The sequence below is a fragment of the Callithrix jacchus genome, chromosome 21 (genome assembly GCF_049354715.1).
Source record: "Callithrix jacchus isolate 240 chromosome 21, calJac240_pri, whole genome shotgun sequence".
In the NCBI taxonomy this organism is placed as follows: Eukaryota; Metazoa; Chordata; class Mammalia; order Primates; family Cebidae; genus Callithrix; species Callithrix jacchus.
The window spans coordinates 40,830,499-40,846,998 of NC_133522.1; the positions used below are offsets into that span (position 1 = coordinate 40,830,499).

At 43.2% G+C, this 16,500-nt stretch overlaps 1 protein-coding gene and 1 long non-coding RNA gene across 3 annotated transcripts in view; one reads left to right on the forward strand and one right to left on the reverse strand.

Moving 5' to 3' along the window:
- Window positions 1-1,070: 1,070 nt before the first annotated feature.
- The window catches only part of RUNX1 (RUNX family transcription factor 1), a 260,816-nt gene continuing 245,386 nt past the window's right edge, over window positions 1,071-16,500 (reverse strand). For both annotated transcript variants that reach the window (XM_008986640.5, XM_008986637.5), the window contains 2 exons: window positions 12,471-12,632; window positions 1,071-5,751 (listed from right to left, as the gene is read on the reverse strand). In XM_008986640.5, coding sequence (XP_008984888.1) covers window positions 5,276-5,751; window positions 12,471-12,632 — 638 coding nt within the window. In that variant the 3' untranslated portion in view covers window positions 1,071-5,275. The remainder of the gene's footprint in view (window positions 5,752-12,470; window positions 12,633-16,500) is intronic.
- LOC128930377 (uncharacterized) lies at window positions 5,145-9,486 on the forward strand. Its single transcript, XR_008478346.2, has 2 exons — window positions 5,145-5,578; window positions 5,827-9,486. It is a non-coding gene; the product is annotated as an uncharacterized LOC128930377 (long non-coding RNA).

The following is a 16,500-nucleotide window of genomic DNA, read 5'->3' on the forward strand; positions in this document are numbered from 1 at the left end:
CCCTACCTGTGCTCAGGAGCCGTAGCTGAAGACTTCTAGGTCACATCCTTTCTTGCTGACCCCGCTTTGGTTCCTTATATTTTTTGTGGTCACCCTGTAGACCATTTAAGATCAGTGTTAAAGCAAAGTAAATATGGCCTCAGAAGGACCCTGTACTTCTATATTTGAGTGGATGAACTGCAATCTAGCTTAATGGTCAGAGAAAATCGGAAACCTAACTTAATAGTGTACACCTGTAACAACAGCTGAGGGTTGGCCAACCCGATGGGCCATAATTCAACCAGTCATAGACTGCTGAAGGTTCAAACAGTGTCCAAATAAGGCAAACGCTGAGCCGTAACCACTCTCGCTGCTTCTGTACCTCACTTCCGATTCTTGTACATCACTTTATCTTTTTGGTCTATAAATTTGTTCTGACCACAAGGCACCCCTGGAGACTAATCTGCTGTGATCCTGGGGACTGCCCGATTCACAACTTGTTCATTTAAACTCCCTTAAATTGAATTTGGCTGAAATTTTCTTCTATTATCAGTCATGAGGTCCCATGAGACAGCAGTGACAGAACTGGAAGAAACTTTAGACAGTAATTCTTGGTGGGAAGATAACTTGAGTTGAACCCAGAGTCTTGAGACTGAAATACTAAAGATATTTTGTACAGGGGTGGTGGTGAGAGAGTGTTTCTTTTAAGAAACTCCCAACCATTACCCGCCTGACTCCTGTAACTTACAGCAGTGAAGGCAGATGAAGACGCCTGGCCTTAGGTTGAACATACATTCTCCACTTTGTGTTTGCTAATCTCATGTAACTCCTTTTAGTTTCTTTATTATCATCATTTTAAAACAAGCATTAAAACGTGCTTTGGCTCTCTTGCATATGCAAAGAAGCAACCCTGGGCGCCTGTGTCTTTTCCAGGCCCTGGCTTTCTTCAGAAGCCAGGGTGTGCTGGGAGCATTGTGAGGGCACAGGTTCAGCCTGAGTCTCTTCCCTGGAGGTGTCTTCCTAGTGTGTGCAGTGGGCTTTACGTGGCTTCCCAGCCCTCCATCTCAGAGAAAGACAAAAGCAACTGGATATGGTGTGTGTACTTGTCAGACTGTTTATTTGCCATTCACACTGATTATAACACTGGATTTACAGAAGAAACTGTGGTACAAAGAAAGGAAGGCTCCGGCGGCTCCTGAACAGCAGCAGTCCAGCTGCCCTGCACAGGCTGGGCAGGATGAACGCTCCCGGGAGAGGGGAGGTGGCCCACCTAACTGTGTACAGTGGAGTACCTGCTCTCCTGTGCTGTCTAGAAACAATTTGGAGAGGGGGTTTGGGGGTATTCTCTCATCTCATGTGGCTGAAGTGTTCAATACGATTGTACCAGGGAGAAAGAACCCCACGCATGATTTTTCAGGATGCTTTGAGACCAAACCCAATAACTGCCACACAAACAGACCCTAGATGGGGGCTTGTTTAAATAGGACCACATTTCCCGTTGCTTTTTCAATAGATGTGTTATACCATCATTTCAATTTGAAAGTTTATTTTTTTCCATTGATTTTTATACATCCAGAATAACACAAATATCCAACAGTTCTTTTTCTTTTTTGCACATTCATTTCCCCTAGAACAAAAAGTGAACTTAAAAAAGAATCGGAACCATGCTATTAGTTGTTTACAAAAGTGAATAAGAAGTAGCTCATTTTAAAGTCTAAAATAAAGTAGAAAGAAACATTTTTTTCCCCTACAGTATTCAGCAAACCTAAGAAAAAGTCCTTAGAAACACGCACAAAAAAATTGAAAAAAAGTTATAGGCATTAACAATATTTTATAATGAAGCTTAAAATCTATTTACATACATAAATACAATTAACTTTGTTGATGCAACTCTTCTGGAAGGAAAAAAATAAAAAGCCAAACGATCAGCCTTATCAATACTGACCTGGCTAAAACCAAAAATCCCCAATGAATAAACAAATATCCCAAAACGAGTGTATATGCCAGGGTAAACAAAAGGCATTTTGTTCAGATGTAAAAAAATGTTTTGTGAGATTATTGTCAAACAAATTTTCATGTATAAAAGACCCAAATGTGTCATCTCCCCCCGCAAATAAAAACCAACAAAAATAAAAATCACCAGGACGGAATGTCCCAAGGAAACAGGTATTTCAAGGCAGAAATCTGCAATCCTAAATTGCAGGACATTTGAGTGAAACCATTCATTTCCTTTCTCATCAGAGCATTTCTGTTTATCTGCGCAGAAACCCAAGGCAGCAGAAAGGCTGTTTACTCACTGATTTTTGATTTGCCCAGGAGAGTTTTCGTTGCTGCATTTGGACTGCAAGCAGATCCAATATGGTTGGCAATGTCTCTGTTCTGCTGGAAGAAACCCATAAACAGGAGAAAGCTGACTCACCATGTTCCTTTATGTGAAGGGGGAAGAACTGGACCTGCTTGTGTTCTGAAATGGTGGGGCTATGTGCTATCTCCTTAAGAGAACATAGGAAAATGAGGAGGGAGAAAGTAGAGTTTGGAAGACAGAGGAAGAAAGAAAAAGAGGGAGATATTGGGGGGAAGAGAGAAAGGAAAATGTATTTATAGACAGTGAGAAAAACAGAAAGAACTGAAATATGTGTCCATGTTGAAATCATAAATAGGGACATGAGTAAGCAGTAGAAATGGCTTATTCAATACTTCTCTGGACCAAGGTTCCCAGATACCTGCAGTTATCACATGATTGGCATAAGGGTCTCATTGATACCTGAACTTTCCTGAAGGCAATGAATAAAAAGATACCTTAATCTACCTGAAGTCAATGAATGCAATTTTCACACACACATACAAAAATGTGCTGCATGAGACCTATTTCCAAAACAACTAAAGTTTGATTTTTTTTTCTGAAACAATTAAATACTATATATGCTGGTAAGAGTCTGTGAAACTCGAAATGACCAAGCCAGTGAATCCACAATAGTGACAAGCCCTCTCCACACATGACTTTGAGAGTCAAGGTTCAATGTGAAAAATTATCTAATTCACCTTGCAGAGCATGAGGCTGATTTTGAGTTGGAATATCTTCAGGTACCAGAATTAAACTGAAAAATATAATTTTTTTACTTCATTTTTCTCCAGCATTTTTGCAGGTCAGACATGGCAACAGGTGCTGAAAAGAACACTTAACGTTCAATTTGGGGGAAACAGGCTAATGGTCCTTTTCAGAAATTAAATTTTTACGTTTGCTGAAATTTGATGGTAATTTAGCTGCAAAAATGTAATGGAAGAACATATGAAACTGAGTTGTGGAGGGAATTCTGTCTAAAATGAAAGTGAATACATTCTGAGTTTTTCCGAGATCTGCTATAGCTCTTCTCTAGATAAGAACAACTTGACGACAAAAGCTGCTTTGCCCTTTAACTCTTACCAAAGTGCTTCTGCATGTGTGTAAAACAAATAATCAATATATATATAAGAAACCTCAAAAACAAGTTGTTTTAAATAAGTCCAGCTGTTTTTGCTGCCTGCAGCCAAAGATTTGTTTAATTTGAATGCTTAAATTTATAAAATAAAAATCAAACACTGTTCTGAAGTCCTGCTTTCAAATACTCTTCAGAGTTGACCTGAAATCGTTTCAATGAATTTTAAGAGGTACGTTAAATAACCACCAGATCATTTGGAGCACACATATGTCAGAATCAGCAGTTAGTATTTATGAGTTGTACAACAACTGCATTCTGACCAAATCCTACAATAAAAATAGTGCCATAAAATTTACAGTGACATTGGATACCTTTGAACTGTAGCCACCGACAGCAGTGACATGAATCTTTCCTGTCACACTGGTGCACAGGTAAAAGTCCACACACCCCATAGGGTAGGGTCTCAGCATGGTGAAAGCAACACAAAGATGTGAGCAGCACAGGACGGGGAGGGGAGGTCTTGCATAGGTGGGACCATATTTTCCCATTTGACTCCACTGAGGCACACAGAGGGAAATTGGCTCCTTGAGGCCTGCTTCTGGTGGGCCCCTAAATTGCTACAATCATAGCCTCTAAATTCATTGATTTGGTTCCTATGTAAATGCGGCTCCCCTACACAGTTTACTTTGGATGTGTTCTGTTACACAGCATCTGTGAAATTATCAGATGACCATGGGGTGAGCAAATCCCTGGGCAGAAATTGAATCCTCTTCACAGGTGTAATTATTGGCACCTGCCCCAACCCTCTGGAACTAGATTGACCTTCTCTGTTTGTAAGGAGGAAGTTAGATATGAGACCCTTTGTTGAGCCTGGGAGACAATTCCATACTTCTGATCCTTGGAGTGACCCTCAGTGTCTAAAAATCCTATTAAAAACATTGCTGCGTGAGCTACCCACTTGTTTGATGAACATGAAAGGGAGTTTAATGTAAACAATACTTCTAGATAACCAAGTGATCACATTACTCATCCTTTTTTTTAGCCTTCTTCAATGTGATACATTTAACTTTGGCTACTATCAAGAACAAAAAAAGTGTAGTACTTGATATTTTTCTTAATATAAGTACATTTAAATAATTAAAAAAGTATCAACACATAAGTAAATGTCTGAACATCAAGATACATAAATATCTGGGGATTCCTTGTGGGAATACAGTAGTTAAAAATGACCCAAAGCTGTAGCTGTTTCTCAAAAAAAACAACTACCCAAAAGTCCAAAAGAAAAGTTAAATAAAACTTACAGAAAAGGGAATCATATTTCTTTCCATGGTCAAAGCAAGAAAGAAGCAAGCTCAATTTATATATATTTATATATACGTATATAAAAATAACCACCCAAATGCAAATATGCATTTTGCAATTGATAAGGTGCGGCAAAATTAAAAATAAGAATTAGATGCCAAACAGGGCAAGTTACATCCCCCCTCTCCCCCCACCCCAACCAAAATTCCACACTCTTTGGAATAAACAACTTGGTTAAAAATTTAAGTCAAGGGTATAAAATCTTTCTTTTTATTCACAGCATTGCTAAATCAGAAGCATTCACAGTTTCCCTCCGGGAATCTTCCTGTTTGCTCTGCAGCGCGTCCCCTGGGTGCTGGGGCTGGTGGACACCCTCGAGGTGCGTCGGCTCGGACACTTCCGCGAGGGCCTGGGCGCAGGCGGACGGCGGCGGCGTGGGCTTCCGGGCGCGGGAGGCTGCGCGCGCCCGACCCACGGCGAGATCCAGGCCGGGGCGGGCTTGTAGAAAACAGGAGGCCCGGACCCGGAGGAGGAGGCGGCGCCCCGCGGGGCCGAGCCGGGCCGGGCCGGGCGCCTCAGTAGGGCCTCCACACGGCCTCCTCCAGGCGCGCGGCGGGCGCCATGTTGGTGGGGGAGTTGCTGTGGCTGCCCTCGGCCTCCACCACGTCGCTCTGGTTCGGGAGGCTGGGGTTGAGCAGCGCCGAGCCGGTGGAGGCGTTGGTGCAGGGCGGCAGGATGCGCGGCGGCGAGCGCTCGCCGCCCACCATGGAGAACTGGTAGGAGCCGGCCGAAGCGCCGTAGTACAGGTGGTAGGAGGGCGAGCTGGCCTGGAATGGGCCGCCCTGCGCCTGCGCTGAGCCCGGGTAGGGCGGCGGCAGGTAGGTGTGGTAGCGTGTGGCCGAACTCATGGCCGACATGCCGATGCCAATGCCCGAGGTGACCGGCGTCGGGGAGTAGGTGAAGGCACCCGGGTAGTGCATGCGGGGGTCGGAGATGGAAGGCAGCGCGGGGAACTGGCGCGGGTCGCTGAAGGCAGTCAGGTCGGGTGCTGCTGCAGGGCGGGCAAGAAAACGGAGCCGGAGTGAGTGGGGGGCTGCTGAGGCCACAGCTCTTCCCTTTGCCCCAGGGATCCACCCAGGATGCTACCTAGGAGGATGGAAGCCACCCAGGATGCTACTGCCCTGGAGGACGGGGGCCACCTAGGATGCCACCTCCTGACAGCGCAGGGACCACCCAGGATGCTATGCCCAGGAGGAAAAGGACCAGTCAGGATGCCAGCCCCTGGGAGGATGAGGATCACCCAGGATACTATGCCTAGGAGGATGGGGACCACTCAGTATGCCACCTCTTGAGAGGACAGAAACCACCCAGGATGCTACCATCTGGGAGGATGGGGAGCACCCAGGATGCCATCTCCTAAGAAGATGGGGACCACTCAGGATGCCACCACCCGGGAGGACAGGGATCACCGAGATGCCACCTCCAAGAGGAGGGGGACCACTCAGGATGCTACCACCTAGGAGGACAGGGTACACCTAGGATTTTACTGTTCAGGGAGATAGATTTCTACCCAGAATCTACAGCCCAGGAAGATGGGAACCACACTGGATGCTACCACCTGGGAGGATGGGGGCCATCCAGAATGCTGCTGCCCAGAGAGATGGGTTTCTACCCCGAATCTGTCACCCAAAATGATGAGGGACCACCCAGGAAGCTACTGCCCGGGAGGATGGTATAATGTACAGTAATATAATACAGTAATATAGAATATCATGTAATGTAATATGACATATGATATGTGAAATGATCTCATATAGCATAATGGAATATGTATAGTATAGATATATGCGGTAGTATATACTATAATATGTATAACATGTATAAAATGTTGATATAATCCCAGAGTTGGCAAACTGCAGCCTGCCAGCCAATCTGGCTGCCACCAATTTTTGCATGTCCCAGGAGGTAAGAATTTATTTTGCTTTTGTTAAATGATTGGAAAAAAATCCAAAAAGAATACTTCCTGACCTGTTAAAATTATAGGAAATTCAAACTTCAGTGTCTGTCCATACTTTGGAACACATCCTCACTCATTCTTTCATGTACTGCATATGGCTGCTTAGTGGTCAGTATGCAGGTCAGACTGCAAGGACCACAAATCCTAAAATATTTATTATGATTATTTTTTTTTTTTTGAGACAGAGTCTCAATCTGTCACTAAGGTTGGAGTACAGTCACATGATCTCAGTTCACTGCACCTACCACTTCCTGGGCTCAAGCAATTCTCCTGCCTCAGCCTCCTGAGTAGCTGGGATTACAGGCACCTGCCACTATGTGTGGCAATTTTTGTATTTTTAGTAGAGATGGGATTTCACCACGCTGGCCAGGCTGGTCTCGAACTCCTGACCTCAAGTGATCAGCCTTCCAAAATGCTGGGATTATAGGTGTGAACCACCATGCCTGGCCCTAAAATATTTATTCTCTGGCCCTTTACAGAAAAAAGTTTGTTGACCCTCTGTTTAATCAATATATTAATATTGCCAATAATAATATAATCTATTTTGTGATATTAATATAACAAGTGATAATTTGACACTGTGTAATAATTACTAATGTAATGGATAAATAGGTCACTACTAACACAATATGTCATACATAATATATATCCTAACAATATTAATATGTAATAATACATTACACATAATATTTAGGTTGAATCACAGAAAATTGCCATTTTGTTAGGCCTCCGACAGTTGAAATATTGATAATTTCCTAGTATTTAAGCGAATGCATGGCTCAGTAATGACTGTTGAGTGCATGTCAGGGAATATCATTGCCACTCCTCCATCTACATATCCACCTTCAAACCACTTCCACAAATTTAGAAACGGTACAGCCTTGAGTTCACCTGGGATTCCCTAGTATGTACTTCACTGGTTTGGCAACCTAAGTAGAGGTAGGACCTTGATTTATCTACTCTATTTTTTGCACAAGTGGAAATTTTCCCAGAAATGGCAAAGCTTTGTCTCTAAAGCTCACTTTGTTATGACTCTGCATTATTTTGTTAGGATTATGCATTTACGTTTTCACCAGCCGGGTTTAGGGCTGTCCCATGGTTCACTGGCTCTGTCTGCATTTTTCTCACCTACAGAGGATTTGTGTGCTAGGCAGGGTTCCCTGTGTCTGTAGATGACAGTTTCTCAACTGTGACACTATAGATACTTTGGGACAGATCATGATTTGTTGGGGCAGAGGGGGGCTGTCTTGTTCATCATAGAATGTTTGGCAGCATCTCTGCTTTACCCAGTAGATGCTAGTAGCATCCCCCTCCCCTCTTGTGACAACCCAGAATGTCTTCAGACATTGCCAGATATCCTGAGGGTGGGGTAATGGGAGCGAAGTCACCCCAGCTGAGAACCACCACTGCAGATGCAGGAGGGCACCCTGGAGTAGTTCAGGCTCTTCAGAACTATTCATTAAATGACCAGGCTAGGACTCTACTCTTTACATCAGCAAATCCACAGACAGCAACAAATGGTAGAAACAGGAATTAATTGTTTTAAAATGTGAAGTTCTCAAATCAACACAAAAAATAAATCTTAAGCTCAGATGGCATGTGGCCTGTGTCCTTTTGAGTTCAGGCTGATAGAGAAAGTTGATGGAGCCAAAAGCTTGCTCTGAAAGGAAAGCTACCAGGGTGGATTAATCTGTTTTTGGAAGGCATCGGCAGTTGATCAACTTCCTCATATTTCAAGCCTGTTATTCCAGCAGGGAGAGCTAGTGTGTTCTCTCTCCCCCCTCCCTCTTACACTCTCTTCCACGCCCCATCCTCCCTCGCTCTGATGGTCTTTTATTGCCCTTACTAATTTTTTTAAAAATGAACTTCCCTGTACCTTTGGGGTGAATGTGATGAGGGGATACACTCCTCATCAGAGAGGTAATTAAAGTTTATAGAAACAGCCCAAGTCTGTAGCAGATCCCTTCACTAATGAGGAAACCAGGAGTCTGACTTTCAAACAAACATTCCTGTTAATCTTTTCAAAGCCAGGCAGACATGTGGGCAGGGAAAATGTTGTAAACGGACAGTGGTTCTGAGGCTGCCCTTCCTTGGCCACACTCTAGTCATTCTTGAGCCAGGGCACACCTCATTCCACAGAGTTCATCCTTGCCCGCTCACTGGGGCAATCTGTGAGCAAGCCCTGTGTCACTTGCTTTTGCTGACATGGAGAGCTGTGACATGTTTGAGAGTTAACAGGAAGCTTTACTCCATCTTTTTCCAGTTAGATTTGTAGAGTCTACAGAGAAGCTGCGACAGGAGGAAAAGCATTAGGCAAATACAGTCAGTTTGTTGTCAGCTGATGCAATACTCTGGACACAAATAAAGGACTCTGCCCATTATTCTTCTTGCTTCATTTGCCCTGAGACAAAAACGTGAATCTACTGGAAAATGAAAGGTCACCCTGTTTTACAGCAATGTCTGGACATGCTCTGCCAGTAGGTTCCAACTACTACATGGTAATGTGGTGATGGTACCAAGTTCCTGGAATCTGGAGTGAGTCTGTGATTCGTCATGGACGGAAGAGCTGGAATGATGTTACAGTGTCAGCTGCTGTGGGAAAACAGTTCTTTCACTTGTGGACAGACCATCCAAAAACAAGAGCTGAAATGCTGCTGATGGTCTTTCTTCTATGTACACACGAACAACGTGATACTACGAAAGACCATCCATTTGGGCAAATTAACTTTTTAACACATATTTTGATAATAAAACACCCTCTGCCCTCTAGATATGCTTAGATTGAAACGCTCTATTCAAATGTTGGTTTTCATCTTTATGTCTTGTCTCAGTTCCCTTATTCAGACCCATCAGTCTGTACAATTCACCCATCCAGTCATAGCTCTTCTGTCCTTTTGATTGGCCTGATGTCCCCTGATTCAGCAGCATTGTGGGTTGAGTTGGGGACTCCCGATGTTCACAGGGAGTTTTTGAGTCGGAAACCTGGGGCTTTGGAGGTCTAGGTATTTTGGTTGGAAATGTTTTCCCATTGATGGGGCTAAATATTTGCCATGACAGATCAAGTCTTTGCTCTCCAGCTTGACATGGATGAAAGCAGCCTCGCTCCAGGGCCCCTCCCACTGCCTCCAGAGGATTAAACAACCTGAGCAGGTAATGGCTGCCTTTAAAAGGAGCTTTTGCATGACTCAGATTAATGCATGCTGTCTGTCGCCCAAGTTGGCAGCTAAACATTAATTTTTTTAAAAAAAGAAAAAGAAAAGTGAACCTCTAGATGACAACTCTTTTCAGACAAGGTGTGGAATCTGTCTGCAAAGGATAGAGAGAGAGACAGATCCAAGTCTCCAGCACAGAAGTAAGCCCAGGTGGGGCTGGGGGTGGGGAGAGGGGCAGAGCACAAAGCTGTCGGGCCAGATTAAAAGGCAAAGCAGCCACAGAGCAGTGTCAGGTTCTCAAAGCTGTCGGCCAGGCAGCCACTTTGCTTTTATGTATTCCACCCCCCTCCTGCCTCCAGGTTTATGACAACACTTTTCAGGCCTGTGCTTCAGGCTTGATTTCTCAGAGGGAGTTCTGCCAAATTGAAGAGCAGTCTCCCATACTGTTCTATGCCACTGTGAAAGCTCACCTGGAATTCTGTCCTCCCTCAAGATTCTTCTTGGGTTCTGAAATGGGACAGGGTTTCTATCTACTTCACAGATCCATGTCGTAAAAAGTTCTTCCTTACTCCTTGGGTGATCGAAGTCCAGGGTATTCACAAGTGTAACTGTGATATGGGACTTTGGAGTGCACATGTTACTGATTTCTTTTATTAAAAAAGTCACCCTTCCATCTGACCACCAGTCAGCTGGAGGAGTTGGCCCTGAGGGTTCTTGGACTATAACGTGCTGATCTTGGGTGATGACCAAGTCAAAAGACTTATGTAATAAATTCCAAAGGATAGACCCATAGCAGGAACATTTCCAAGGAGAACAGGCATCATTTCAGGTGAATACCCTAGCCAGTGGGAAGAGGGGTGCCACTGAGAAGAATCAGTAAAAGCTGACAAGTGCCTTTGTTCTTGAGGAATAAGCTTCTAGAAACCGCAAGCTGAACAAGATGCCATGACACCTGTGCTACTCTCCCAGCGCTTTAGACCAGCATGCACCATGAAAATATTGGCATTAATGGCCAAAAGGCATGTGAAAACGGAGCACCTAAGTTGGCTTTCCTATTTGACTATAGCACTCAAGAATACTGGAAGGCAGTGGTTCTCACCCGGGCCAGTTTTTCCCCCTGGGACATTGGGAAATTCTGGAGACATTTTGCATTGTCCTAACTGGGGTGAGGGGGATGCTACTGGCATCCAGAGGCCAAGGATGCTGCTAAATATTCTCCAGTGCACAGGACAGACTCCCCAAAGAATTATTTGGCCCCAAATGTCAACATTACTGCTGTTGTGAATCTCTGGGAAGGCATTCTATGAAGCTCTAAGAAGCAGCTAAGGCATCTGGTGAAACCTGAAGTAATCACAACTGTCTGGAAAACACGGTATTACACAACATTTAAAATGGCAGACATGACTCCACTGCCCCAGTGCCTGCCCCCTAATCTGCTATAATCTGATCCCAAGAGCTGAAAAGCAGGACTCGCCCCCTCCCCACAACACACATGCAAGTGTGTTTGCAGGCGTCATAACACGGAGGTTCTCTGAAGTATTTTCACAGTTTGATGCGGCTCCGATTTCAAAGCCCCAAACACTAAGTTTCTTCTTTTGCCTTCAACAAAGGAATTTTTCTCTGTAACTCTGATTTCCCTGCCCACGAGCAAAGGTGAGTGCCAAGCCCAAAGGGCCCATAGGTTAAATGACTAATACTTAATGAGCTCGTATTAACAACAATTATGCTTAACCATGACACCTGAGCTTTTCACGCTGTTCCTCTAGCCTCTGTATGAACAGCACTTAGTTGGAAGGGAAATGTCTCATTTGGAGTATACAGTTGGTTCTCTGTATCCGTGGGTTCTGTATCTCTTCAACCAATTATAGATCAAAAACATTATTTAAAAAAAGGATGGGTGTGTCTGTATTAGACATATACAGACTTTTTTTTCCTTGTCATTATTCCCTAAACAATACAGTATAACAAGTGTTTACATAGCATTTACATTATATTTGGTATTACAAGGAATCTAGAGATGATTTAAATAGATGGGAGGATGTATAGAAGTTACATATAAATATTATATACCATTTTAAATGAGGCACTTAAACATCCATGGATTTTGGTACCCATGGCAGGAGTGGGATCCTGGGACCAGTCCTCCATGGATACCGAGGGGTGGCTGTGCTTACTTCTCATTCTACATGTACCCCCGTCTGCTGTCTATGTGATCTGTGAAGATTTACCAGCACCACATGGACCAGTCCCAGCAGTCCAGAGTTCGGCTGGAAGAATGAGTCCTAAAAGGTGACTGCTTTGGCTTTTTATATTGTTCTTAACCCTTCAGTCACCTTCCTTTTTTGCCAGATGTGAACAACTTTAGAATGTCTAAGGAATCTGCTGCTCTCAGCCACTTCTGCCTTCACATCCACAATCTCTGCCTCTAAGTGTGCAAGAAAATCAGTGCATGAGCATGGGACTCAAGAGTAGAGATAGGTCACCTTCTTTAAACCATATTTTACTCATTTAATAATGTCTGCCAACCCCTTCCTGCACCTCTAGTCTCCTGGACCTTCCACCCCAGCTCAGCTGCAAAGAGTGTGTTTTCAAGTGGCTTACTTGAGAGTCGACTGGAAAGTTCTGCAGATAGGGTTGTCATGCCGCTGGCACGTCCAGGTGAGATGGGCGTTGCTGGGTGCACAGAAGGAGAGGCAATGGATCCCAGGTACTGGTAGGACTGATCGTAGGACCACGGTGGGGATGGCTGGATCTGCCTTGTGTCTGAAGAGAATCAGAAAGGCCAGTTATACGTTAAGTGGGGTGGGATTTAAAAAACAAAACGTCTTTTAATAAGAAATGAGTAGCCTTTGTTTAAATATGTCATACGCATGTATGTGGCCTATGTACCAGGGCTTAATAAGCCTACTCAAGTCCAAGTATCTGCCTCTGTTGGATGATCTCCCCACAAAAGAGACTGAATCCTTGGAGACTGTCACCTGATAACCACTCCTACCAAAGGTTTTATTTAATCATGCTAACAATGATGAGAGAACTGGATCACACTTTCAAGGTAGAAATACTAATGTCCAGACTGTTGAACTGCAGCTCTTGACAACTTCAAGTATCATAAGACTGCTGAGACGACTTCAGCTTTACCAATAATTACAATTATCATCATCAGAAACATTTTATAAACTTAGGAGATCACCTCTCTGTATTCAGTAAGAATGTAGAGTTTTTGGACTTTTTTTTTATACCTTTGGTATAAGAATTCCATGGGCTGGTAAGTGTTTTATATTTAGATGAATTCTCTCCCAAGGATGTCAGGAAAGAAAGTCTGGCTGGAAAACTGGCAATGAGGTCTAATGACTAGTCCGCAAACCCAGCAGTGGAACTGGCCCTGTCAACCCAGGCCTTCTGGACCTTTCAGGACTTCAAGTTTGCAACTTTTAAAAGTCAGGTTTTGAGCAGATATTTTATAGATTGCCATTAGAAGAGGCCTGGGATAGAGAGGAGACGAAAGTCTGACTTCAAAAGATTTAGACAAAATGGATTTTCTAAATTTGACTCCAGCATCCAAAGGAGTCTTAATTTTCAAAAGCATCATACTGTTTGCAGATGAAAAGGAAAACCAGCTCTATTCTTAGGCAAATGTGTTAGGAAATTTAAATTGGACGGCGTCCCACTAGAAGACAATTTTACATTTCTTTGGAGTTAAACATTAATTTTCTCTCTATGTCCCACCTTCTTGTGGACAAAGATAACTGTGAACTACCATAACTCCCACGGGTCTTTACCAGAGCTTCATGATCCTGCAAGTAGTGGTGTAGGAAGAGCCGACTTCTTTAGGAAAATGCAGGGTATAAGTTTTGTATCGGTCATGACATAAAGAAATGAGCCATTCCTACTCATTATAAAATATTCAGATCTGCTTTCTCCAGGGGCTTTTCATTTCCAGCAGTTCAAGTTTGCCTTTCTGTGTATGTCTTTGAAGCTGCCACAGTGGATAACAGAATCAGACATTTGGAGACCAAGTCTTCCTCCCCAGTATTTCTGTTGACAGCCTCCCTCCCTCCCTCATACTGATTCATTTCTTTCTTTTCTGTTTGTGCATGAAAATAACTGATTTTTTAAGTTTAAAAAACCAGGTAGTTCCTGGGCAAATGTTTTAACTTAGAATCTTTGAAATCCAATATTAAAGAAAGGTCTTCATTGTATTCTAAATTTTAGAGGATGTAAAGAGGCGGTAAGAACAAAAGAGCTGGTCCATTTCAAACTCAGCAGAAAATAAATGTTCAACCTTGGCTGAAGCTCCTGTGTGACCTTACAGCTAACAGTGTTTCCAATAACTAAAGGCAAACAGAAATAGCACACTGTTCAACAGTCCCATGCTACTCTAAGTATTTTGCTCCAAGTAAAAAAGAAATTGATACTTTCTATAAGACGTGTATGTTCTACACACACACGTTTACTAAATGATTATATAGTACTCCAATAATTTAATCATTTAAAAAGTAAACAAAAGAGGTTTTAGAATTGTCATAAAGCCCCCCCAGGGTGTGAATTGCGGTGCACTAATTCGTGCCTTATTGGGCAGACAGCCTCACACCTCTAACCTCATGTCTAAAGCCACACTAAGCATAAAGTATTATGCCATGATTCATGCTCTGTCATGTTTTACTGTACTGAAAAAGTTGTGCTAGGCTTTTCTAAACTCATAATTAAACCATGCAAACGTTGCATAATATTTCACAGCCTTTAAAAAATATGCTTTGGTAAAGTGATCTTTATGATTGAAGTCCCAGTTCTGTGAGTTTTCTTTTTTTTTCTAACGACAGGCTTGCAGATTCCACATTTTCTGACTTCACACCATAACTTAGCTTTTCAGGTGTTGGAGTGGGTGGGGGATTGGCAGTAAACACCCCGAAGCCCACCCACCCCCATCAGTTTTCTTTCATGTGACCACAGTGCTTGGGTCCATTGCCAGCCGTGGGCCAGAAGGTGGGGATGCTGAGCCTCTCATGTTGGGGTTTTAGTTGTTTCCTCTTCTACATGTCTTATTAATAGAAAACAAAAACAAAAAGGCCTGATAATGTGGTGCATTCTCAGTTTACTATTCATTGTCGTCTTTGGTCTGATGAGGCCAACTTGAACTCATGGGCCACTTGAGCACTGGATTAATAGGCAGGAGAGGTAGGCTCTGGGTCTGTGTGGTGAGCAACTGAGTGACCTTGGATTACTCACTTACACTTTCTTATTCTCACTTCTGAAGGGAGATGATCCCTATATCCTTTCCAATGGTGACAGAGCAGGATTCCAATTCCAATAGGTCCGACACAATACTTCTTTGCTTTACTTGTACATTAAGCAGAGTGAGGGAAGAATCAGATATGGGGTGAAGAGTGGTGCCTGCAATAATAAATATGTGTATTCTGGGAGGAGGAAGTAGAGGGCGGTAAGATGGGCGTTATCCAGGAAAGGCCACAGGCTGAAGAAGAGAACCACTGTCAGTCATTCTCCAGAGCACAGGGCTACTTGTTCTTGAAAGAGTTGCCTCTGATAAGTCAATCCGACAAAGAACAAAAGCTTACTGATCATTTACTGTGTGCCAGGAATGTGCTAATTTACCTGGCAGCAGAGTGATGTTGATGAATAAGACCAATATGGTCCCTGCCCCACTGGCACTTAGAGTCAGTGAGGATCTCAGGACCTTGCGATGCTTGGAAAGGCATCTTCCTATTGCATTAACCATCAGACTGGGTGTTGCTTCATTCATTCATTTATTCATTCATATGTTCATGAAGTTACTTTTTCATTCACTCATATTTCCAGCAAACATTTTTTCTTCACTAGGGCAACTGTCCTGGGGACTCACTAGTGCATGGAAAGTTCCTGCCTTCTAGGAGTTACAGCTACTGGGGCGCCTAAGGGCTGTATCTGGGCTAACTGCTAGATTAGCTGCCTAATTTGGACTTGCAAACAGCTGTTCCCAAGGTAGAAACAAGAACCCTGTTGGTATTTATTACATGCTTATGTTCTGCCTCTGAGAGGAGGAGACTAGGGAAAGCACCGAACTTAAATCACAGATAGATATCAGTTTGCATCCTGCCTTCACCATAAACCAACTGGATGACCTTAGCCAGGTCACTGATTTTCTCTGAATGATAGTTATAATTCTGACTTCAAAGGGTAATAGGAAAAAGTGAGATAAGCTATATGGAAAGCAAGTATCACAATTTCTGGCCATAGTAAATGCTCAATAAGTCTGAATAACGTTTATGATTATATTACTAAAAAGGGAGAGAAATCCATGCCACGGGACCTATCTGATGTTCACTGGTAAGACCACACACATTTGCTCCAGGATAAGGCTCAAATAATAGTGTTTGTTCACGGCAAGAGTCTTAGCAGACACACTCTTCAGGCTAGAGAGGAGCTGGTCTCAGGAGATTAAATGGTAAAGGGGCAAGGAAATTGGAAAGTTGGGATTGGGTTGGAGAAGGCAGGAATTCAGTATCTCAACCAATTCATGTTTCCATTAAAAAGTACTGGATTCAAAAATTTAAATTTGAGCCTCTGTGCATACTGGTTTTCCAGGCTAAATGATGTTGAATGCAGCCACTTTACTGAGACCATTTTGTGATGGGTT